The sequence below is a fragment of the Phyllostomus discolor genome, chromosome 7 (genome assembly GCF_004126475.2).
Source record: "Phyllostomus discolor isolate MPI-MPIP mPhyDis1 chromosome 7, mPhyDis1.pri.v3, whole genome shotgun sequence".
Taxonomy (NCBI): Eukaryota; Metazoa; Chordata; class Mammalia; order Chiroptera; family Phyllostomidae; genus Phyllostomus; species Phyllostomus discolor.
In genome coordinates this window covers 74,569,171-74,595,075 of record NC_040909.2, presented here as the reverse complement: position 1 = coordinate 74,595,075, position 25,905 = coordinate 74,569,171, and the positions used below count along the sequence as shown (strand labels likewise).

The window sequence follows — 25,905 nt, the reverse complement described above, 5'->3', positions numbered from 1 at the left end:
AGGTGGGGGGGGGGGGGGCCGCCGCTCTCCGGGGAGGTCAGCCCTCGTTCCGAAGGTCTGTGCTTCGCCCGCGCCGCGGAGTGCTGGCCATGAGGATTCTGTGGCTGGCGCTGTGCGCGCTGGCGCGGTTGTGGCCCGGGGCCATGGCCGGCTGCGTCGAGTCTGGGCGCTGCTGCCCGGGCCGGGACCCCGCTTGCTTCTCCCGCGGCTGGAGGCTGGACAGGATCTACGGGACGTGCTTCTGCGACCAAGCCTGCCGCCTCACCGGGGACTGCTGCTTCGACTACGCCACGGCATGCCCAGGTGGGTGGCAGGGCCGAGGGTGGGGTGCCGGCCATTCGTCCGTAGCCTAGAGGCTCACGGTCCTGCACCAAGGACCGCAGTCCGTAGCCCCTTTCATTCTGGTGGGTCCAGTCCCTCTATCCCGGCCCACTCCAATCCCTCCTCATCCCAGCTCCCTCCATCCTAGAGTCTTCCAGATCCGTTCAGGTATACACAACTCCATCCTGTAACTCTCCATCCAGCCCCTTGCATCCGAGTACACCCAGCTCCATTTCTCCAGGGTCGTTCAGCCTCTCCATCTTCATGCACCTCAGACTCTTTACCCTAGGTGCCTCCAGCCCCATGTATCTAGACATACTGCTCCAAAGCACCGTTCCCACCAGAGTCTGGATAGAAGGTGCCGGAGCCCTCTCTTCTTGAAGGGTTCAGGGTTATAACTCTGCCGGGTGAATTCTTCCACTCAGGAACTCCAGTTTGACAGAGCCACTCCCCGCCTGGAGAAATGGCACTGGCAGGTCCCCGGGCACGCCTCTGGGCCGGGTTCCACAGCTTTCTTTCTGTTAATCCTCAGGCATTTTAGGGGTGGGTGAAGGGTGATGGAGAGAGGAACATGTAATGATCCCACTCAGTGCCCAGGGCTTGCTCTGAGAAGGAACTTTTCTGCTGAAGTTCTTGGAGAACAGCTGGCCTCCTCTCCGGACTTCGGACATGCAGCGAACATAGCCCTTCTCATAGGAAGGGGTCCATCTGCCCCCCGAATTCAGTTTTATCTAGAGAGCTTGATAAAGATTTTTATCTCAGGGTTCCTATTATGTTTTATACTTTCTGATTTTCCTTTAGGATCAAACTTTTTCATTTTTACACTTCCCATAGTATCTGATATGGGCTCAACAATTGTTGACTTATTAAGTTAAAAGGTAAAGGAAGAAATGGTGAGTCTAGTCCTAAAGAACAAGGTGTGCCTGACAGAAGCCAGCTCTGGTGATAAGAGTAGCCCTGCTCCCTGTTAATCATGTCCCCCCTAAAAGCCACACAGATGTTATGGTTTGACCTCAAGGTTTCTGGGTTTGTGGGGTCCTCGGCATCTTCCTGGAAGAGTATCCTGCAGGGCTGTGTCATTCGCTGGAAAACTGGTGCCTGGTAGAGAGTCACACCCTTCTGCCCCTTTCTGCAGGAAGAGGTCACAAGCTCATGCCTGATGATCACCTGGGCCTACTGCTGAGGAAAGAACACAGTTGAAAAACATTAGATTCTCTTTTTATCCTGATCAAAAACTGATGGCTTACTGACCCAACTGATCTTTTCTTTTCTTTTCTTTTCTTTTCTTTTCTTTTCTTTTCTTTCTTTTTTTTGGATAAGCTTCTTTCCCTTTCCTGTTCTAAAGCCAGGGTATTTTATTACCAATATGAGGTGATGTGTCAGTTATTTAGAAGGGGACAGCTGTCCCCTTCTCAGTAGCCCCATCCTACCCAAGCCAGTTTTCCTCAGTTACCTGGATCTCCAAGTGAAGCCTGTCCGCTGTGGCAGCCTGTCTCACTCAGCCCTCTTTCATCAGGGGTTTGCTTGCATTTTAAGGATAAATACAGAATTCTTGTAGTTCAGATCACATGCTTTGGGAAGCACAGGGACACAAGATAATGAAGGCACAGTCTCTGCCCCCTAGAAGGTCATAGTTGAGCAGAGAAACACACATACAAGACAGTGCAACACACTTAGTGACAAAATAAGGAACCTGGAGGCTAGAGAAGAAAACCTGAGAAGACCAGAGGAATTCAGAAAGAATTCCCAGAGGAAATGACCAGCAAGCCTACCTCTGCAAAATGCAGAGGTCCATAAAAGGGGAGGGAATTCTAGGAGGACCCCAGCAGTCACCTGTGGGTGTCAGCTTTTTATGCCAGGCACTAAGCTAGTCCCTGAGGCCACCCTGGCAAATAGGACAGATTTGGTGAATGCACTTAGGTACAGAGATTTGGGCCCAGAGAGGGATGGGGAAAGGTAAGGCCAGTGTCCTGAGAAGAACTGTCTTTCTACTGAGGACTAACACCAGTATAAGCAGTTGCAGAATCCTCAAAATCTTCATTTGGTCAAAAATAAATCCCTGGTTTTCAGCTCAGGAATTAAAAATGTTTTTTTAAAAAAATACTTCATTTTGGCCCTGGCTGGCGTAGCTCAGTGGATTGAGCATGGGCTGGGAACCAGAGTCCCAGGTTCGATTCCCAGCCAGGGTACATGCCTGGGTTGCAGGCCATAACCCCCAGCAACTGCACATTGATGTTACTCTCTCTCTATCTCCCTCCTTTCCCTCTCTAAAAATAAATAAATAAAGTCTTAAAAAAATACTTCATTTTGGAGTGGGGGTTTATTGAGTATAGACTGGCAGGTGACCTTACCATCACTGGAAGGAGTGAGGATCCAGCCTAGTAGAAGACTTGGGACTGAAAAGGCTCCTTGTTAGTCAATTCTCTGCATCTGGAGCTTTTTGGGGGAAGGGAAGAAGAAAATAGAAACAATTGGAAGGTGGCCACTTGGCGAGACTGAGCCTGCTGACCCCTTGGAGCTGCGGGTGAGAGTAAGGGCACAACAAAGCCCTGGACAAGTGTCATGACTGAGCTAGCTGATTCTGGGGTTTCAAGAGGCGGAGTTGCCCTGCATGAGCATTTCACCACTGCAGCAACTAAGACTGCTGGGGACTCTGCCCTTATTATTAAGTTACCATGAAGGGACAGGGGAGTGAGAGCTGAAGCCAGGCTGCCTGATTTCAGGGTGCCATCAGCCACTTCCATGCATGCAAACTCGAGGCTATTACTCATTCCTACATAAAAAAAGGCTCAGCAGTGCAGAGCACCTAGCTCCTCTACAGACAGAACCATTCTTCCTCTTAATGCTGTGTTACCTATTGATGCTCTCAGAAGACTTTTTGACTGAAATGACATTAAATGTTAACAGAAAGAGGAACTGTTACAGAACTTAGCTTGCTTTACTTCTATTCCTTCTGACTTTTTAATCCTGATAAACACATTTTTTTTGGCGTGGCTAAAAGGTGAACTACTGGAATTTCTTTTTCTAAATAGATTTTTTTCTCATTAAAAAGAAAAATGAATTATTGGATCTGTAGAATTACTAAGCTGCCAAAAAAATCTGTTCTGAACCCAATTATCTAAAAAATTCTCATAATGATGATGGCATGGGTTTTAATACCAACTATGCATCTCCCTGCCCCTCCCCCCAAAAAAAGATAGAAAATTCTTCTTTGGCCTGATCAGGGATGGGAAAAAGGGGTCAGGTAGAGGAGGGAGACAGATACATGTTACCTGCCCTGGACAAACTTCTGGGGGGGTGGTCTTGTTGGGCTCAGAACACCTCAGTTTCTAATTCATCAGCTTGATTCCTGATCATAGAAACAGTGGGTTGCATTGGATCTTGGATGAACAATTTAAGGAAAGAGGAATAATTAACCCACATGGAGAGGGACAAAAACTGAGTAGCCTATACAGGCTAATCTGTTCTAGGTTTATAGAGAATGTAAAAAACCAACTGGCCAAACCTGATGTCATATCTGGCTAGAGGAAGATGGGGCACTATACTTGAAAACACGGGCTTTGTAACTCACTCAAAGGAAGGATATCACAGTGTTTGACGATTTAGAAAGGTGAGGCTTTACTGGAACCAGAGGGACCAAGAGACAGCGTGTGACTTCCCCTGCCCTTGTGTCTACAGAAAACACGAGCAGGGCCTGGCACCAGTCAATATTCAGCAGGTAGGATTTGGCTGCGGCCCTGGGGTGTGCAATCAAGGGGGATAAAGTTGTCAAGGCTTATCCAGCATTTATTCTGTGCCAGGCTCTCTTGTGGGCACCTCACAGCTCCAAAGTGACTTAGGTCTCATACCCACTGAGGTTACAGGTATCCCTCAGAGGTATTGTGGGTTTGGTTCCAGACCCCTGCAATAAAAGCGAGTATCACAATGAAACAAGTCATAACCTTTTTTCTTGTGGAGGGAAAAAAGATTTTTCTCTTTTCTCTTGTCTTCAATTTTTTAAAAAATGCGACATCTGCAAAGCACAATAAAGTGAGATGCAGCACAACGAGGTATGCTTGTATTTCTCATTTTAGGGCCAAGGTATTCAGGGAACCGGGAGGTTAAAGGTTAGGCAATTGGTCCAAAAATCACACCACTAATAAAGAGGATTTGACCTCAGGAACTCTGGATCCACAACCCACACATTAAAACACATGATTTTGGGCCTCAGAGAAATGAGGCCTTATGAGAAGCTGTGCACATACTTTTCGGGGTAGGCCCCAGATAAATTCTGGTGGAGTGAGTGAGCCTTCTCTCTCTGTCGACCATGCATTCCTCCAGGGCAAAAAGTGTGGCCTGCTCCTTTGTGCAATCCTGGTGGTGTCGTGGTGCCTTGATAACATTTGTCAAAACACATGAGCCCTCCTTCTGCCTAGGACATTACCTGTGGTTTCAGAGGGCATTGCCAGCTGGGGTGTATCCACATGTCCTTTTAAAACTAGCATTTTCTTCCTTGACTACAAAATGTATGTTGCAGAAAATTCAGAAAATATAGAAGTGCACAAAAGAAAATAACTCACCCAGACACTTACTATCCAGGAAAATCGTCATTATCTTTTAAATTTGCATCTCTTTTTTTTCTGGGTTTACATGTTACATAAAATTTCATTTTTCTTTTTTTTTTTATTTTAATCATTGTTCAAGTACAGTTTTCTCCCAAAATTTCATTTTTTTCAAGTGAGGCAGCCCATTTCATCATCTTGCTAGCATTTCATGCACTTATCCAGTTAATGTCTCAAAAGGGGAAAAAAAAACCCTACTGGGGGCCAGATAACATGGTTTCTGCAAGAGGAAAACAGTACTTGCTCATTTTATTGGAGCTTTTTTGAGGGGATAGATAGTAACTTAGACCATGTAGTCTCACTTGACCTTCAGAGAAGTTTTGACAAAGTTTCACAGAAAAGGATATACATATGGAGAGAGAATAAGGCAGATAACATACATTTAAAATTGTGTCACCATGGGATGTGTATATGTGTGTGTGGATAAAGGGGCTTCCTTTTTCTTCCATAAAATGTCAGGAAGCAAATGCCATATATAAATGGCACTGCTGTGGGCAAAGTGTAAAAAGAGTATTTCCTTAGGAATGAATGAACTCAACAATGTGAGAGAGAAGGCACTTGATCGTGGGTGGCCTTTAATTTTGGGCAGAAGAGAGCCAAGCAGGCAGGGCCAGATTACAGAGGTGAGTGCCTGAGTGTCTGTGTGATTAACCAAGGAGACAGAGCCGCACAAGAGTAAGAGCAAGGCCTTCCACTAAGAAGTAATTCAAACTATACTTATGTAATGGAGGACTATGGCTGCCAGCTTAGTTTGTTGCTGTGTGTGTGTGTATTTGGCATCATCAAGAAAAGCATTGGAGAAAAGTATTTTTAAAATTACCCTTGGCACTTAAAGACTGAAAATAGTGTGTCTAGTTTTGGCTGCTACAAACTCACTGAAGCTCAAAAGTCCAATAGTAATTTTGAGAGTGAAAGTGTCAATAGAAAGATGATCCAAGAGCCAGAGGCATCAACCTGAAAATCTGTGCCACAGGGAAGGGGGGCCACTGAAACAGCAGAAGTCCCTAAGTGGCACAGATAAGATAGGCACAGATATTTTTTGTTCCGTATTTTGAAATTCTTGAGTGAGGGAAATTTGGCTCAGATAAAAGGAAAACCACTTCACACTAAAGATAATAAAATTAAAGAAGCTTGTTATGTTCCAGATGTGGTATTAGCAGGAGACACGAATGGAGTGCAAAGGATCTGAAGACATGGGGCTGCCAGAAGCTGGGGTCTTTCTAACCCATAGGTGCAGGAGGCAGTGCTCCTTCCAATGACCCCCGTTGAGGCTGCCATTGCTGGGAGAGTGCAGCCAGCTCTGGGCCAGGTTAAGAATCTCATGTTTTGAGCTCTGGAAATTTCTCCTGTCCTTCCCACTATGGGGCCTCTGTCAGTGCTGTGGCTTCTAATTAATATGAGCAGAGCAGAGTCTATTTCAGTGTAGAACATCATTTAGGAACTTGCCCAATGCCATGCCATTCATTCATTCAGCAAATATTTTTTGAGTATCTACCAAGTGCCAAGCTCTAGACATGAAGTGAAAAACTCAACAACAATAAACAACAAAAAATAAATATGTGATTACGAATTATGAAGCTGCTTGAAAGCAAGCAGCACTGAGATCTGAGAGAAAATAATTTTGAGGGGTGTGTGCAGTGGGGGCTGGAAGATGATTTAGCCAGGCTGGCCAGAGATGGACTCTCGGAAGGGGAAATAATTCATCTGGGACCTAAGGATGAGCTGACCCCAGCCATGCCCAGTGTGGGAGGAGCATTCCCGGCAGAGTGAACACACAACAAAAGTTTCAGAGTGTGAAAGAGTTTGGTGTCTCCCAGGGTCAAGTGGCCTGGTGGCAGAGGCAGTGGGGGTAGAGGACTCCAGGTTGGAGTGGAGTGGCAGGCACAGGTCAGTCACACGTGGCAGAGAATTTCAACTCAATGGCAAATCACATAAAAAAAAAAGCTACTTAAAATTTTTTTTGAAAAAAAGATCAGTGGTAAATCTTTTAAGGTCATGGTACATTGCTATGGCTGGATACCCTGTTAAGACATGTTAAAATGTGCCCTGCTCTGGAGCCCAGATCTTTTACTGAAATATATAACTTACTTTTCTATTCTTGGCCTTTCTCCCTGTGGCCATGGTAGAGATATCTGATAACCAGAAGCTCTTGAGGAGGGGGGACTAGCTGGTGCATCAGGGAGGACTGGATAATTCCTTATACTCTGGATCTTTCCATTATCTCACTTCCCAGCAAGCTGAGGGCCATAGGTGCCTGCTGGGCCTAAAGCAGGAACTTGGGTGTCTACTTCCTATTTCTGGTCTCTCTTCTGTGTCTGCTTCACTGTCTCTGCTCTGTATTCCCTTGTTATGCTTCTTGGGATCACCTCCCAAATAAATGGCTTGCATTCAAATCCATGTCTCAGAATCTGCTTTTGGGGAAACTCAACCTGAATATTACATTGAGTTTAAATAAAGAAGAAGAAAAAAAGGGCTTGTCAAGCTTTCTGGCACAATTAAATCTAGGCTTCCATCCCCTAAAATAATGTCATCATTTTAAGATATCAGGAAGCTGTAACAAGCTTGAAGTCAAAGGTAATCACACTGCTCACTAGGTAACAGCCTGTCGGGCCCCAATAATGGTGAATGAAATGTGAAGATCAAGAAAGTCAGTTTTGAAGAAAATAATATTTTGATATGTCGTATGTAGATGCAAATTAGATATGCTTAGTGGGATGGGGACAAGAACATAGACTAGTTCAAAGGGGAATTCGTATCCTTCATTGTAATATATGACTCATGATAAAAGTCTATCCAAAATTTCCATACTTCCCTTGACCTCCATGACCAAAGATTGCTTGCTTGTGATCTCGATGCCTTCCAGTCCAAATCTTCGAAAGTTCGCAAGTTAACCAAGAATACATTTTTTGTGTGTGTGCAGATAGGAGTAAATACCTCAGATTAGCCTTCCAACTCAAAATATTTTGTGGAACAGCTTTTGTGAACACTGCATTTCCATAGAAACTTTTTCCCTTCTGTGTTACCATGCAGACATCAAGATGTTGTTCAGAGCCCAGAATGTTCAGATTCTCTTTATGAGGCTATTAAAGTCATTGATCAGAAAAATGGGACATAGCATTTTGCCAAGGAAAAACTTTAACCAAATAGAAACAACAACTGGTTCAATTATTCTGTGATTTGAGAGTTTTCACTGTGGGTCAAACTGAATAAAATAAATAAACAGTGGACATGAGACCAGAAATGATGAAGAAATACTGGGAGACAAAATTCAGCCATATAGCTCTCCCCGATGCCATGTTTTTCCACGCAGGTAAAGTGTAACCTTAGGCCATATTATAAAATTCTGTCATGTCAAAATGTTAATCTTTGAAACAAGTGTATTTTTTAAAAAGTATATTAGTAAGTATTATTTAAGTCCAAATATAGTGCAGGAATAGCTAGATTGAGAGATGAAGAGATTTGGGTGGGAAGAGAGTTATTGAAAGAATTTAGGACAGAAGTCCTTTTCACCCAGCTCCTAGCTTAGCAGTCTCTTTAAATGCCTTGTGGTTCTGAGGGCCAATTTAATCATGGCATCCTGGATGTAAAAAGGGAGGGATCAACAAGAGATGACAGGAGCAGGAAATGACCCATTACTGAATTTCCAAAGGATGTGTGCATGGTGGATATTGAGAACAAACCCTAATGTGACCCATTCTTGCTTTTTTAGGTAGTTGACCCCAGTCATGTGACACCTGTGAGTTTTTAGATGATTAATAAAGACATATTTTAAAACACTTTGAAGTTTTTGAATTACTGAAAGGTGGTTATGTTGGGGTGTGACCCTTTTACTTCATCAGTTTTCAAGTACAAACTATTGGAAGTCCAAACCAAGATTTCAAAGAAATAGGGTGCTTTCTTGGTGAAGACTCTGCAAACTTGCATGTATGAGGGTGATAGGGAAAGTTGGTCACATTTTGTGGGAAAGAGTTTTGGCATCTAGTTTAGACGTACATACATCTTCTTTCTTGTCCTTTCTTACATTTAATTTCAAGTCCTGACATAATTCAATTGAAACACTCATTACAGTCCTTTTTTTTTTAAAGATTTATTTATTTATTTTTAGAGAGGGAAGGGAGGGAGAAAGAGAGAGAAACATCAATGTGCGGTTGCTGGGGGCCGTGGCCTGCAACCCAGGCATGTGCCCTGGCTGGGAATTGAAACTGGGATACTTTGGTTCGAAGCCCACGCTCAATCCATCGAGCTACTCCAGCCAGGTACAGTCTTTTTATAGACTCATTAGGACTTTAAATAGGAAAGCTAAGTGTGTAACCACATTGACTTCACAGTCATGGCCAGGGAATTAATGCTCCAGCTAGACTCTTGCCTTGACTTGGCCCCTTCATGATGACCACGATGCTTTTCACCTCAGTGGGCCCTAGTTGCTCATGTCTACACTCCAGTTCTCATAGTTGATGAGTTGGTGAACCACGAGGGTGGGAATGAGCATCCAGGAGCAGCTGAGAATGCAGAGGTCCTTTGGTGTGGGGCTAAGCCCGCGTCTTCCAGAGACACATTAGCTGAAATTCCCTGGGTAGGTGATGGGATTATTGGTGCTACAATGAATATTTATTACTGTTACAATAAAAAGTTTTCTGGACAAGAGAGGATAAAGTTACAACCAAGAAAAACCAAAGCCAAGATCTAAACTTAGCCCAGGAGTGTGAGGAAGTACCCTAAAGGAATGGTCTCTTTACTTAGGTGTGTCCTTGGCTCAGACCCACCTCTAAGATCTCCGAGTCTCCACCTGTCTCTGAGAGGTACCCGGTTATCAGTTAACCATCAGGGCAGTGGAGTCAATGTCAAATGGGGCCCTGCTGAGACCTGGTGTCCCTGCTGACGCAGTTCATGTGGGCTGGATGCCACTGTTAGGTGGGAGGGAGCAGCCTGGCAGGCAGCTTGCTGGGTTCCCTGGGTGGTTGATTGTCTCCTGGTGCTGTTTTTTAGCTCGCCCGTGCATCGTGGGGGAGTGGAGCCCCTGGAGTGGCTGTGCTGACCAGTGCAAGCCGATGGCCCGCGTGCGGAGGCGCCTAGTGCAGCAGGAGCCCCAGAACGGTGGGGCGCCCTGCCCTGCCTTAGAAGAGAAAGCCGGCTGCCTGGAGTACTCAACACCGCAGGGCCAGGACTGCGGGCATGCTTTTGGTAAAGACAGAGGTTTGCACAATGATCCTGCCTTTGTGGTCTTTGATGACTTTCCTGCACTTGGTCCCCTAAAGGGTCAGGTGCTGAGCAGGGAAAGTTCCATGCTGCAGCCAGTGGGGTGGGCCAGTCTGCAGGGAGTAGATATGAAGCTCAGGAAATGCTGATAAAGGAATTACCGGTCAGTGGCATACATGTCCCCCAGTCCCATCCCTGCTATTTCCTCCCTGTGTTTATAAGCCAGGGGTGACCCTTTCTCATGCACAGACTCAGTGGTTTTCAGCAAACTCAGTCACGCTGATGACAGAGGACTTTAGGTAAGGCAATGATATTTCACACAGCAGAGTGAGTGTCTGGTAAAGATAATTCTAGTTCACTTTTCACTGTAATTTCTGTTTAATCCCCAACACTGACAGGCTCATGAAAATAGGAGAAACTTTATACATTTCTAAGTGATGATAGGCTTATCCTCTTTAATCACCTGCCTCTGCTCTCATGCCATCTAGACTGCGGCTGATGTGATCAGATCTGTGACTTGAAAACATCATTCTGGTTGTGGGGGTGGCCAGTGGAGGTGCCAGGAGTCAGCTTCTTAGTGAGTCTGGAGCCACAAAGCTCACAAAGAAATAAGCAGAAAGGCCAGTATCGATGTTTTGATCTGGATGGAACCTGATAGAGCAAAGCACTGATTCTCAGGAGAGCAAAGATCATATGTTTTTCATAGGACTTGGAAAGTTTCATGACAGCATGATCCTCATTAAACATTGTGTTCCTTTTTGCATGCCACAGGCTGCATGCCTGGCACTCGGGTGGCCAGAGTTACAATGGTGAGGGAAGCTGACAGGGAGCCCACTGTTATATCTAGATAGATCACTGTCTAGGGGGAGGCATAGATGCTCATCTGATTATCCTGGGAAATTAATCTCAGAAAATTACAGCTGCACTTTGGTCCAGCTAGTCCCAACCACATGAGAGGTATAGACCTAGGACTGTATGTTAGCTGATTGCCTCTGTTTCTCAGGGAGGAGGGAAGCCACAGAGGTGGGAGGGGAGAGACCTCCCTGAGGATTGGGAATAACGCTGAGAGACCAACATGGTGAACTGGATAGTCAGGGAGAGAGGGTTTGAGAGGTTTGAGGCCTATCTAAGAAAAACATTTGACCACGAGAGTAAGGGTTTCGTGACAGAGAAGTCCAGAGGCTGTGGTGTGGGGACCACCATCCAGAATGGAAGGAGAGGTGTCAGCATGCCAAGGCTTGTGTGTCTAGTTGATGTCAGTTGGAGCGGCATAACAAGGAGTCTTGGGTCACAGAACTGTGAAAGGCAAGGGCTTTACACATCTTGGGGCTTTTAGAACACAAGGTAATAGCTGGCCAGCAGATGCTGGGTGCAGTTAACACAGGGTATGCAAAGCAGGCCAGGCCTAAATGGCTAAAGTCTTCTTGCCTGTTTGGCTATTTTTAAAACAATTGGGTATAGAAAAAATTCAGTTTCATGCCAATAGGCTTTGGAGCTATCAGGTTTCAGCCTGCTGTGAGGAAGTAAACAACCTTGGTCACCTTTGCCTCGTTTATAGGACACAGGGAACAGAAGCAAGGGAGTGAGAGGTGAGAGAAGACTCCCCTGCCCCCCTTCCAGGGCAGGGCCTTGGAGCTCCTTGTTCAGGATTCTGGTCTTTATAGGAAAAGGCCTGGAAGGCCACTGGGATGTTTTCTGTAGTGGCCGATGTGGTCAGATGTTAATTTAAGAAGGTTGCCTGGGTGGTGTGGTGAAAGGAAGGGCCAGGTGGAGCCTCCCATGGACAGAGGTAACACAGTAGACTCACGGGGACATATTTTAGTGCTCACAGAATTGGCCACAGTACAAAGTCACATTCCGCTCATTACTTCGCAGAAACACTGCAGAAAAGGCTCAGGAGGGAGTCATTCTTGGATGCGACTGATCTTTTTTTTTTTTTTTGCTGACTTAAAACCTATGGTCATTCTGTCAGGAAAAGCAGCTTGCTCCATTTATTACTGCCAAGTTTGACTGCTAGAAGGTAGTCCTTCAGCACATCCAGTGTTGCCCCTGGCTGGCACAGACCCTTCCCAGCCCTGCAGGGCCTTCTAACAGGACTGTGCAGGTCACAGGGAAGGGGACAGGAAGGTCACAGAAGAGAATGCTATAAAACATGGGTCAAGGGCACCAGGCAGCATTGGGTCCACACCTTGCTTTCTGGTGTTCTCTGTCTGGAGCTGTCCACCCCTCTGTCCTCTGATGGGGCAAAATCCATAGCCCTTCCTACCTCCAATGTCCCTGGATTTCCAAATTACCCTTATTGCCCACGTCTTCCACCAAACCCTACAATAGGATTTTAAGAAGCAGGAGTCTTCTTAGGTGACTCCCCAGAAGGTGTTAGCAACTCTGATACAACCCCAACAGGAGATAGCTGTACTTAATGGCCTCCTTTCCTAGTAAGGTCAAGTCAGATTTCTCAGCTTAGGAAGAAAGGAGGAATCTCTACTTGGGGCAGGGCCATTCATTGCCCTGGCTGTGCTCCCTGACATCCACTTTCCAGCTGGGAGGTCAGTGATGGCTCCTGTCACAAGCTGATCAGGGAGAACAGAATACCTCGAATATTCCCATTCAGCTGGTTCCTAAGTGTGGTCCCAGACCAGGAGCCTCAGCCCCACCTGGGAACTCACTGGAATGCAGGTTGCTTGGCCCCCCAGACCCACAGTCACTGGAGCTGGGCCCAGCTGTCTGCATTGTAGCAAGGCCTCCAGGCAATTGTGCTGGTCATCAGAGTGTCCTGTGGAATACACGTTGATAATGATGGACTGCTGGGGGCTGGGGAGGAGGGAAATGAGAGATGGTAATGTGAAAATCCAAGGGGGTGGATTCTCCAGGCCCCCTAGGCCCAGTTTTACCTCAGCTCCTGTGCCTTCATTTATGTGCTCCCTTAAGATTTCCTGAGTACCTATGGCTTTCTGGCACTGTGCTGGATTTGGGGATGTGCAAACTTGAATGACAAACATCACTGTCACTTAGAACTTGAGGTGCTGAGTCAGCACCATGATGGATGAGAAGGTGGGTGAGGGAGCATTGGGGAGGGGCACTCACCTCTACCTAGGGCTCTAGGTCCTGCTCCCTGGCTACCTATGTACCTATTCTTACCTGCCCCTCCAGGCCTCCTGTTCACAGAGCAGGAGCTTTTGTTACATGGCTCACTGGCCCTCACATTTGTGTGGCAAAGAGCCTTTATAGACATTGATTCAGTCTTTAGGGCAATCCTGTAAGAGAGTATTTGAGTTTTCCATGGCTGCAGAAACAAATGACCACAAACTTAGTGGCTTATGAGAACGTGAATTGATTATCTGTGGGGTAGTCATCCAACGCAGGTCTCACTGGGCTAAGCCCAAGTGAGTCAGCTGTGCTTCTTCCTGAAGGCTCTCGGGGGAATCCCTTTCCTCGCCTTTTCACGGTCCCTGTCATTAGGGGTAGAAAGCTTAGTGGAATTGCAGTTATGCAAAAAGTAAAACTTGTAGGTGATGGACTTGAATATTTAGCTGAGGAGATTTCCGAGCAGAATGTTGAAGGGGCAGTCTGGTTTCTTCTTGCTAAGTGATAGATGGAGGGAACAACTCTTTATCCCAGTGGAACAGGTATTAATGAAATGGGAAATTCTCAGCCTTGCAAAATGGCAAAGAACATTGAATGAAGAGATTTAAGCTCAGAAAGCATGTTCTAGAGAAAAACACCAGGGTGTGATTGTATCATTTTTTGTCAATATCTCAGAAAGTTATGGATGAAAATTACCACAAACTTAGTGAGTTAAGCAACAGAAATGCTTAACTTCAGAAATCTTATATTTCTGAAGCCAAAAACCAGACATGGTCTCTGCATTCTCTGCCTTTCCATTGTCCAGGGGCCATCCACATTCCTTCTCTCATAGCCCTTCTTCCAGCTCCACAGCAACACTGCATCTGTCTGTCTTTCCTCCACTGCCACATCTTTCTAGGACTCTCTTCTGACTGTTAATTTTAATGGGACCCACCTGGACAATTCACGATAATCTTATTTTAAGATCAACCAAGTAGCACCTCAGTTCTTCTCTGCCACATAACATAACATATTTGCAGGTGTGGGTCATTAGGATGTGAACATCCTTGAGGGGCCATTATGTTGCCCTCATGCAGGTAGCACAGCATCATTATCCTTGGTTTGCACAGGAGGACACTGGAGCTCAGAGAGGTGAACGCATTGATAAAGGACCAGCAGAATTCAAACCTGGATCTCATGGCTCTAAATTCTGTGGATTCCCCCCACCTCTGCCCCACACTTCGTATTGTTTTGCTGTTAACTGTTATCTATCCTTAGACCTAAAATTGCAGTTGTAGATTTTGTTAATGCTAAATAGAAACACAAAGTCCCTGCTAGGCCAGTGAATGAAATAGGATCACAGAAGTGCTCTTATTAATGATCAAGTAGCTATTGCACTTTTCCTGTTTCATTTAAAGCCTTTTTTGACTATCTTTTTCATAAAAAATAACCCCCAAAACCATGTGACTGTATCTGTTGCACATACTGACAATTTTTGTATGTGTTTTCCTCCTGCAAGGAGATGAAGGTGCATTATCAACTGTATGCTTGCAGGCTGGTGTCATTGGTCAGATTTTCTTTCTGTTCTGTTTTCCATGAAGTCTTCAGAGCAGGAGCTCTAAGCCTGCTGTTGTGACACCCCACTGTGTCAGAGGGCTTTATGAAATTCTCAAAGCAAATTTAATTTACTTTCATGTTCAAAGTATGTGCGGTACCACCTTTTAGAAGTGGAAGTTGTTGTAAAACCCAACAATGGTAGGTTGATGGGATGCCAGGGAAGTTGGCAAAGAGCCTATTAACAAAGAATCTATTACATTCGAACATTGTTGCCAGGAGGGGAAAGGAGGGGTACTAGCATTTATTTAGTCTTTGTTGTAGCACTGGAGGCAAAAATAGTTTCTAAATTACTTACCACTCTTCCTGTAATGACAATTACACTTGTGCGGGAGATTAAAGCACTGGATCGGAGCTATGCAGGCAATCTGGCTCCTGTTCTACTTTCCTGAGGACTCATGGGAGGAGGAGGTGCCTTATCAGTAGGGTGAGGGGTCAGGACACATAGGACACAGGGTTTAGGGCTACCGGGCTGTTTTTATCAAGGGTCATAACTGCAGAGGCTCAACACTGACCATGGGTACTGGGTCTCACAAAAACAGAAGCTACCTTCTCTGCTGGGCCCTTGCTCAGTGATTTACTATTTATTTTCCCTTTAACTTCTGGAAGCCCCTGGTTTTTTGATGAAGAAACCTCATCAGAACACCTCTTTACAAAACTTTGGTGAAGCTTGGTAACACAAAATGTGGAAGTTCTTCCTAAATAAGCAGGCTACAAAGGTGCCATCCTCTGATAGGCTTTAATCTGTGCCCAGTGCCCACGGCATGCTTTGGCCATAAGCCCCCCACACCACCCATGCCCACTTCCTACTTTTAGACTTTGTGATGAGAGACAGAAAGGGAAAATAAAGCAGAATGTAAGTAATTCATGGGAAATATGCCTTATAAAATAGTGAAACTTTGTGGTCAGCACTATAATAGAGACTGTGGAGCTCAGCAATGAGGAGCGTGGTTTAGAGATGAGGCCTGGTACTCCCTTAGTTAAACATGAGCCTTGAACACATTTCTTCCCCTCTCTGTGCCACAATTTCCTCATCTGTGAAATGGGGAAATAATAGGATCTACCTCAGAGGGTGTGGTGAGAATTAACTGAATTAACACACATAAAGTGCTTTGCATTGTGCCCGGAAACTTAGAAATGCATGTTTGTTAGCTTTTATTTTTATTATTCTAAAACATTTCTGAGGATTTTATATCAGCACCTCTAGGCATATACTTGCCCTCTCCTTTCTAACCTCATTTTTTCCTGAGCTATGCATTAGTGTGTATGCTTATGAACTTTTGTGATAATATATGCAATACAAATTAAGAGATCAAGTAAATGTTTTGAGTAAAGAGACACATCCCCAAAATGTTATAGTTTACCTGGTATAATGCTACCCATTCTTCACTTAGCGAATAAACACATAAATTCATCAGAAGAACAGAAATGGAAATAATAATTTGGGAATAATAACTTGGAAAACTAAAATCCTTTAGATGTCTGTGTTTCTGATCATTAGATCTAAGAGAAACAGAGAGGGATCCTGACATACATGCATTCACTTGTCCTTTGGATTGTCTGTGGATTTGAAGTTCAAAAGCTACAGTCATATTTAGAAAGTGTGACATGTTCTCTTTGGCAAACAATTAACATCTTAGTGCAGCAAGAAAGAGCCACACAGCTGGGGTGCTAGGGCTAATGCAAGATGTAGGAAGTTTTTTTACTGGAGAGATTAGGCATCAAACCATAGGAGACAAGGATAATACCTGCAACTCTTAGGGGCAAGTGGCTGCTAGGTATTAGGCCACTCTTGTCTTACATTCCCTAGTAATATAAAAGTGCCTCCTCATTAAGAAAATCTAGAACAGAATTAAGGCTGCCATCCTGTGGCAGTAAGGAGCCAGGTAAAATGAACATGTAAGCTTGAAGCATCAGTTTTGCACCTGGTACCCTCCCGCTATTGTGTTCATGTTGATGATGACTTCACACTCAAAAGCCAACATCAGCTGGTATGTACCCTTCCTGGGTTGGTCCCATTTCTGAAATGAAAGGGAGAAAGGATTTTGTTGAGCCATTTTAGCTACAAGGCTCAGTACAAGAACAGAAGACCATGGGGAAGTAGGACCCATGTGCTCTGGTGGCAGTTTTGGGACTTCATTCATTTGCTCATTGGCACATTGCACACACACTTATTAAGTGTATAAATGTGTAAGGGCCACAGTGATATATGAGGCAAAACCTTGTCTTCCTTGAGTTGACAGCAGAGTGGAATCGAAAGGTTATCTGCAGGTGCTACACAGAGAGACAGGTGCCTCCATGGACTTAGAGATGAAATAGGAAGGAGATACACAAACAAAATAAAATTACAGAAGGAACAGAGGTGGGAAGAAAGAATACCTGGCTCCTTTCTCTTCTCCTACCCAGAGTGTCAGAGTTGGGGTAGGGTTGGGGGAGGAGAGGGAAGAGGAGAGGATGACTTAGACCTTTCCTTCCTCAGGTGGGCAGAGGGAGAGTGCTGTGTTGGCTGGCACCTGGCAGCCACTATGCATTTGGCAGCGAAGCTTCCAGACTGCATTTACCAGAAGATGTGGGAAGCACTCACACTTGCTTCCTTTGCTTTTTCTGTTTTTTTTTTTTTTTTTACCCCCTCTTTCTTATTTCCTCTATCTCTGGTCATCATTTTTCCTACTTCCATCCCCCTTTTACTCTCTTTGGTCTTCTTCCTCTTTCCTTTCCTCCTTCACTGTCTCCCTTTGATTCTTTTACTCTATTCTTCCTATCTTCCCCCTTTTTTTACTGTATTCCTCTATGTTTCATTTTTGAAATATTCTTTCCCTTTGTATATTACATCATGTTTTTTCCTTGGTTTTCCAACCCCCATCATTTCTTATCTCCTCTGGGCTGTTCCTCCTGGCCCTCCCTTCTCAGTGCTTTTATTCCTTCAGACAAGCCCACTTCTCCAGGCCTGCAGTCCCTTCCCCACTCATCTGTGTGTACGCAAATCTCTACCACTGGGTCCTGGGGACACTGGAACGTAGCCCCTCTTCACTCCATGATGGTGTGCCACAGACCTTTGGCTTGAAATACAGAGCACTTTTGACAGGTTTGAAACCAAGTTTTGGCAAATGTTGCTCTAAGTACTTTAGGTTACATGTGTTCAATGTTAATTTGTTTTCTAGTCCCTGCCTTCATAACTAGCTCTGCATTCAATAAGGAGAGAACAAGACAAGTTGTCTCCCCACAGTGGTCTACAGACACAGAGGACACTGGGTAATTCCATTTTTTTTAAATTTATGTTTTTTTCACTTGACCACAGAGGTCAACATGGTGTGATGGGTTTTCCTATGTTACTTGTTCATTGCCTTTGGGTAAAAAAAATGACTCTGCCATGGAGTTGGGACAGTATTTGTTCCCTCCTTGTTTTTTGCTGGCCTTTAAAGATTTATCTGTCTCTGAGGTCTAATCTCCAAAAAGAAACATGATATATAAAAATGAGTTGATATTATTGTCACTCACACTAAGGAAGCTCCTCTTACAGTCTTCATGGGACCATGGACTCCAGCACCACTTCTGTTTGGTGATTTTGAAAGTGGCCCCAACCTGAGCTCTGAGGATTTCTATTACCTGCAGGTAATAGACTCATGGCATAGGCTGGGAGGAACCTCTGTGCTCACTACAAGTCTACTCTTCTGTCAGAGTAGGGTCACCAGACAGCTGCATGTTCAAATCCCTACACTGCTGCTCAGCAGCCACCTCAGCTTTTCTGTCTTGAAAAATGAGAATACCAATACCTACCATATGGGTTCTTATGACAATTTAATTCTAGGGAAAAATTGAAGAGAGAGATATCTGGGTTAAGCTGTCTAAGGTTGATTGAAGCTGCATCACAGGGTTTTCTACCTCAGTAGTTTAAGTTACCTAATAAATGATACTTACCATGTTAGAGATCTTCACTGAAGCAGATGCTCCAAACACTGTCCTGTTATTGCTCATAATTCTATACATGGAAAACTAGCCAATTTTAGCATAGTTAGAACCTAAAATGCAACATTCAGGTTTTTTTATGATGTATTATTTCCCCCAAAGAATTATAAAATTGTGTTGCTTTTAAGAACAAGACTGAAATATCCACCCATGTGTGGGGCCCTCAATCTAGTCACATATAGTGTTAGAGTTTCCACAGCTCAGTAAGAGGTGACAATAGCCTCTGTCACAGAAAAAACATGTTTTGTTTCCCATTTCCTTTCATCTGTGACACCCAGTATAACTGTGATGTTTGACTTCAAGTGAAAACTCATGTCATACCCCAGACCATGTAGGTGAGCTGCGTGGGGAGTATAGGGAAGGCCCTGAGAGCATCTGTGGGGCTGGTGCTGGTCTGGGCATTAAGGACGAGTCCTCCTGGGACTCACATGTTCTCAGGCTCAAGCAAGGTCTTGTTCAATTTATATACTTCATTAAAATGTAGTAAAGTTGACTTCCAGCCAAGATAGAGGCACAGGTAGACACACTATGCCTCCTTGAACAACCAAAAGAAGAACGACAACAACAAGTTTAAAATAAAAAACAACCAGAACTGACAGAAAATCAAACTGTATTGAAGTCTGACCTCCAAGGAGTTAAAGAAGAAACATCCATACTGGTAGGGAGGGTGGAGATGGGCAGCTAGGCAGAGAGGACTTGTGGCAAGGCAGCAGCTGGCAAAGAGGGTGAGGGTGGCAGCTGGTGGAGCAGGTGGTCCCACATTTGCATGCAAATAACCTGGGAGGAAAACTGGGGAGCAAGATAGACTGTGCAACCTAGGGTTTCAAAACGAGTGGGAAAATAAAGCCTCAAAACCTCTGACTGGAAAACTGGTGAGGGTTGTGGTGGTGGGAGAAACTCCCAGCCTCACAGGAGAGTCTGTTGCAGAGACCCACAGGGTCCTAGAACATACACAAACCCACTCACCCAGGAATCAGCACCAGAGGAACCAGTTTGCTTGTGGGTAGCAGAGGAAGTGACTGAAAGCCCGCTGAGAGGCAAGCAAGCAGCATTGTTCCCTCTTGGACCTCTCCTTCACTAATAGCATCACAACAAAGCCACTCAGGTTGCCCTGTTCTGATGAACACCTAAGGCTCCGCCCCTTACTATGAAACAGGTGTGCCAAGACAAAAAAAAAGAGGCCCAAATGAAAGAACAGATCAAAGCTACTGAAAAAATACAACTAAGCAACAAAAGATAGCAAACCTATCAGATGTACAGTTCAAAACCCTGGTAATCAGGATGCTCACAGAAATAGTTGGGTATGGTTACAAAACAGAGGAAAAAGTAAAGACTATGAAAAGTGAAATAAAGGAAAATGTACAGGGAACCAACACTGAAGGGAAGGAAACCAGGACTCAAATCAATGGTTTGGAGCAGAAGGAAGCAAGAGACATTCATCCAAAACAGAATGAAGAAACAATAATTCAAAAAAAAATGAGGAGAGGCTTAAGAACCTCCAGGATAACTTTAAATGTTTTAACATCCAAATCATAGGGGTACCAGAAGGAGAAGAAGAAGAGCAAGAAATTGAAAACTTATTTAAACAAATAATGAAGGAGAACTTCCCCAATCTGGCAAAGGAAATAGACCTCTAGAAAGTCCAGAAAGCTCCATGAGTCCAAAGAAGTTAGACCCAAGGAAGCACACACCAAGGCACATCATAATTACATTACCCAAGATTAAAGATAAGGAGAGAATCTTAAAAGCAGCAAGAGAAAAGGAGAGTTACCTCCAAAGGAATTCCCATAAGAATGTCAGCTGATTTCTCCAAAGAAATCTTGTAGGCAAGAAGGGGCTGGAAAGAAGAATTCAAAGTCATGAGGGGCAAGGACGTACATCCAAGGTTACTCTATCCAGCAAAACTATCATTTAGAATGGGAGGGCAGATTAAGTGCTTCCAGAGAAGGTCAAGTTAAAGAACTTCATCATCAACAAGCCCTTATTACCTGAAATGTTACAGGGACTTATCTCAGAAAAAGAAGATAAGAACGATGAACAGTAAAATGACAACAAACTCACAACTTTCAACAGCTGAACCTAAAAAAAGCAAAACAAAAACAAACTGAACAAACAACTAGAACAGGACAGAATCACAGAAATGGAGATCACATGGAGGGTTAATCAGTGGGCAGTGGGAGGGGGAGAGAGGGGGAAAAGGTATAGGGAATAAGTAGTATAAATGGTAGGTAGAAAATACACATGGGAAGGTTAAGACTAGTATGGGAAATGTAGAAGCCAAAGAACTTATATGTATTACCCATGGACATGAACTAAAAGGGAGGAATCCACATGGGAGGGGTTTGTGCAGAGTGGAGGGGAATGAAGGAAGGGAAATGGGACAACTGTGATAGCATAATCAATAAAATATATTTGAAAATATCAGCAAAGTGATCAAGGACTATTTTCCTACTGAAATGTGTTTTTTATATATACAATTTAATGATCAGGCTAGATAGGGTACAGGATATCCGAATTTCTGCATATTCTTTTTGACCAGATGATTCAGTCATGGACTGAAAAGAGCTTCAAATTTCACTATAGTTGTCTCCTGGATACCATCATAGATCAGTGAATGAGAAACTGTTATAAGGTGTCCTATGACCAAAGTGTGACCTGTGCAGATGTCCTTGGGGATGACAAGCTTCCTAAGAATTCCTGTAGCAGCAGGCCACCTCTAAATACAGTGAATGACACATGGACATGAACTAAAAGGGGAATGTGGGTGGAGAGGGTGTGCAGGGTGGAGGGGAGTGAAGGGGGGAAAATAGGACAACTGTAATAGCATAATCGATAAAATATATATATAAATACGGTGAATGAAATTTGTCCTTTTTTTGCTGTAGATACTGTATGGAGTTCAAGACCGAGTCATTGACTCATCACTGCGCCCTGGAAAACCGTCCCCTAACAAGATGGATGCAGTACCTACGAGAGGGGTACACAGTGTGTGTCGATTGTCAACCTCCAGCCATGAACTCTGTGAGTCTCCGTTGTTCTGGAGATGGCCTGGATTCTGATGGGTAAGTGAGGGAAGTGGGTTAGAAGACTTTTCTTTCTTTCTTTTATTTTTTAAAGACTTTATTTATTTATTTATTTAGAGAGAAGGGGAGAGAGGGAGAAAGAGAGGAAGGGAAACATCTATGTGTGAGAGACACATCAACTGGTTGCCTCTCACATGCCCCCAACCGGGGACCTGGCCCTCAACCTAGGCATGTGCCCTGACTGGGAGTCGAACCAGGAACCTTTCGATTTGCCAGGCAACACTCAGTCCACTGAGCCATGCCAGCCATCGCCAGGACTTTTCTTGTTACTCATTTGGAGAGATTTGTGCTCTGCATGTCCTAAACAGCTGACTGGTAGGGAGCATAGCAAGCCATGACATGGAGAGTCAAACACTGAGTGAGGAGATCCTTCCTCTTTGCCACTCTAGAGCCCAAGACCCAGTTCACACTGTGGAACTTAGAGGCTCTTTATCAGAAATGAGGGGTAAGGGGGCAAATCTGGATATTGGGGTTCAGGCTCTGCTCCTAAATGACCACTAAAGACCTGATTGCTCCAAAACTCATTTGATTAGAATCTCTTAAGGATGGTGATTTAAAACATGCAGATTTCTGCCCTGGTAGGGGAGTATATGGGAGGCAACCTAGCGATATTTGTTTCTTTCTATTTCCCTTCCACTCACTCTGAAATCAACGAACATATCCTCAGGTCAGTATTGAAATTAAATTAAATTAAAATATAAAATAAGACAAGATAAACAGATTTCTGAGCCCCTCCTACATCTGAATTTTTTGCACGTAGATTTTAACAATCTCCCAGGTCAGGTGTTAGCAGATATTTTCTGTATGAGGCCAGATGATAGATGTTTTTGTTTTTGTGGGCCACACAGGCTCTGTCACAGGTACTCATCTCTGCATCAAAAGCAGCCAGACCCACTATGTCAGCTGATGAGCTGGGTTTTGTTCTAATAACACTGTATTTTAGTGGACACTAAAATTTGAATTCATATGATTTTCATATATCACAAAATATTCAATTTTCATTCAACTCTTTAATGTCTACGGAAAAGCAGGGGGTGGGCTGGATTTGACTCATGGATGGCAGATTGCTGACCCCTGCCGAGACGTCTCATTCCACAGAAGGTTCAGAACCACTGCTCAGTGGAGTCCTAACATAATGATTGAGATCGTGGTGGGTTCAGCTTTGCGAGGTCATAAACAACAGAAATCTATAGATTGTCCAAAAGAATTGACCCTTGAAAAACACTTTAACATCTTGAAAACTATGCAAGTCCTATACTCATTATCAGTTAAATCTGATAACACTATTTGTAACTAAGAGAAGGGTAGACTTCTGGGAATGGATTATGATTTTAAGTATGTCAGATGGAACTGGTAAAGATACAGATTAGAAAGTAAAATATGGACCTTTCCAGTTACTCATTATTCCCATGTTGTGTTTTAATGCTTAATAACTTGAATTTTTAAAAAAGATTTTATTTATTTTATTTTTAGAGAGGGAAGGGAGGGAGATAGAGAGAGAGAGAGAAACATCAATGTGCGGTTGCTGGGGGTTATGGCCTGCAACCCAGGCATGTACCCTGGCTGGGAATTGAACCTGCGACACTTTGGTTTGCAGGCCCGTGCTCAGTCCACTGAGCTATGCCAGCCAGGGCTTTAATAACTTGAATTTTTATTTATTAGTCACTTGTGCCTAACAGTCTCTGTATTGAGTATACCATATGAACAGTTAAGTGGGTAAGGAATCCATATGAAATAGAAACTTAATATTTACACTTAATATTTTTCTGAATACCTCATCCATATCTTGACTTGAAATGAATTTATAATTTAATTTGTATCCATAAAGTACCTTAAACTCTGGCTGAGGTTCCAGTGACTTTAAAAATAATAATTTCAATAATCTGGCTTTGCTCTTTCCACTTCTCCCATTTTTTTTTTTCATCATGGAATCAAAGAGGTGAAAAGGATTACAAGAAATTATTTGGTTTAGACCCCTCTAATTTAAATCTATATGAAACAGGAAGCCATTTTCCTTTATGTAGCACTTCATGAAGTGAACGAATCAAGTGACAGAAATTAATACCTTAGATTACTACACTCTTAGCACAGGGTGTCCTCAAATAGGGTTATGTGGTAACTTGTTTTGCTAGAACCCGAAGAAGAGGAACTTGGTTTGTGATCATTTTTTTAAATTTTGATTTACAATGTACTTCAAATCTCAAAAAAAAGATACCTGGAGTTTTTAGTTTTAAAAACCTTCAATGTATAATTTTGTAAATTAGAATTTCCTTTGGTTTGCTTTTAGTGTAGTAACATTTCTTTTTTTTAATTTATTTTTAAAGATTTTATTTATTTATTTTTAGAGAGGGAAGGGAGGGAATAGAGAGAGAGAGAGAGAGAAATATCAATGTGCTGTTGCTGGGGGTTATGGCCTGCAACCCAGGCATGTACCCTGGCTGGGAATCGAACCTGCGACACTTTGGTTTGCAGCCCGCGCTCAATCCACTGAGCTATGCCAGCCAGGGCTAATAGTGTAGTAACATTTTCAAAATATTGTTTCAGAAATCAGACTCTCACTGGCAAGCAGTTGGCAATCCTCGATGTCAAGGAACTTGGAAAAAAGTTCGGCGAGTAGACCAGTGTTCATGTCCAGCTGTGCACAGTTTTATATTTATATAGATTGCAAGGTAAATATCATAAAATCTGTGTAAACATGATAAATATTATCAAGTATGTTCAATGCTTCATAAACCTTTAAAAACTGTGTGGCCAAATTTGTGAAGATCATTGCCACACTGTAAAGTGGAAGAAGAAAATTGAGGGACCAGTTCTCAGTAAACACAATACCTTTTTTTTTTATTTATAGTGAGTTGAGGACCCACTCTAAAGTCTCCTGTGATTTTCTGTCCTTGATCTTCTACATAGGGGCCCCTCATTCTACAGGCAGCCCATGTGACACAAAATACATGTCTGTTTGCACTAAAATTACTAGAACATGGTCCACTTATTGGTGAATACGTTGTCATTTAAGGTTATCTATGCTTTGGATCTTGCATTTCTCTCCTTTTCTGTAACCTTCAAAGCTTCTTGCTTTAAAAATGTATACTATATATGTACACTCTTACATAAACATTTCTCATATATTATTCCACAAATTCTGAAATGATTAATTTCAAGCAAATTTTCACAAATAATTTTCCACAGGACAAATTATTTAAGATTTAGCAAGCATTCTGTAATAAAAAATAGCTATGCTAAAAATACTTTTTTGAAGAAATATTCTTCAGTTAATTGAAAAGATCAACTGTTCATTCTAGATCAGTATGAGTTCCTTTAAATGTTATACTTTTCATAATGAGAAATTTTGGCACCAGTGAATGAAACAATTGCTTTAATTATGAAAATTCTACCATCATTAGTATCTAAGATTATTTCCATGGCTAAAGCCTGAAGCTGACTGGAACAGTCTTTCAAAGTCCAGTGTCAAGTTAAGTTGAAGTAAACTTATTATAATACTTGTTTTCTATTTTATGAGTATTCATTTTATGTTTTGAGTAGATGGCAGAGGAATGGATTATCGAAGGCTGGATTTTATTACAAATACTCTGATCTCACATGCAAACACACATAATATTAGTCTTATTTAATGGTTGGGAAATCTATGAACCAGAGACCAAGTGGCTTGTTTAAGCACCTGGGATGACAGGTCATTCTGCAAGTCAGCCACAGAGCGAAATCTCTGTTTCTCCTGCCGAACCCAGCTTTGATGAAAAGCCAAATTGTGTCAAAGACTGGGCTGTAGAGGCTAAGCCCTTTTCATTTTTGGAACAAATCTTAAATTCAGGATATTTTCTTTGGAGAATTGAAATTCAAGATTTAAAACTATATGAAATTCCTTCAGTTTCATTTGTATAAAATATTATTAATTAACAAATTATTTACTAAAATATATATTTCTTGGTACTTATTATGTGATGATAGGATGACAATAGCAAACTTAATAGAGATGGAAAAGTGCCCAATATTTAATGCTGAGAGTAGCAATATTTCTGACTAAATACTCATTTAACTGTCAGAGT

General features: G+C 43.2%; 1 protein-coding gene across 1 annotated transcript; it reads left to right on the top strand.

Moving 5' to 3' along the window:
• On the top strand, positions 1 to 25,627 carry SBSPON (somatomedin B and thrombospondin type 1 domain containing). Its single transcript, XM_028518763.2, has 5 exons — positions 1 to 303; positions 9,909 to 10,103; positions 17,957 to 18,047; positions 21,647 to 21,823; positions 24,389 to 25,627. Exons 1-5 carry the CDS (start codon positions 90 to 92, stop codon positions 24,459 to 24,461), a joined length of 750 nt encoding a protein of 249 aa, XP_028374564.2. The 5' UTR covers positions 1 to 89; the 3' UTR covers positions 24,462 to 25,627.
• Positions 25,628 to 25,905: the final 278 nt, after the last annotated feature.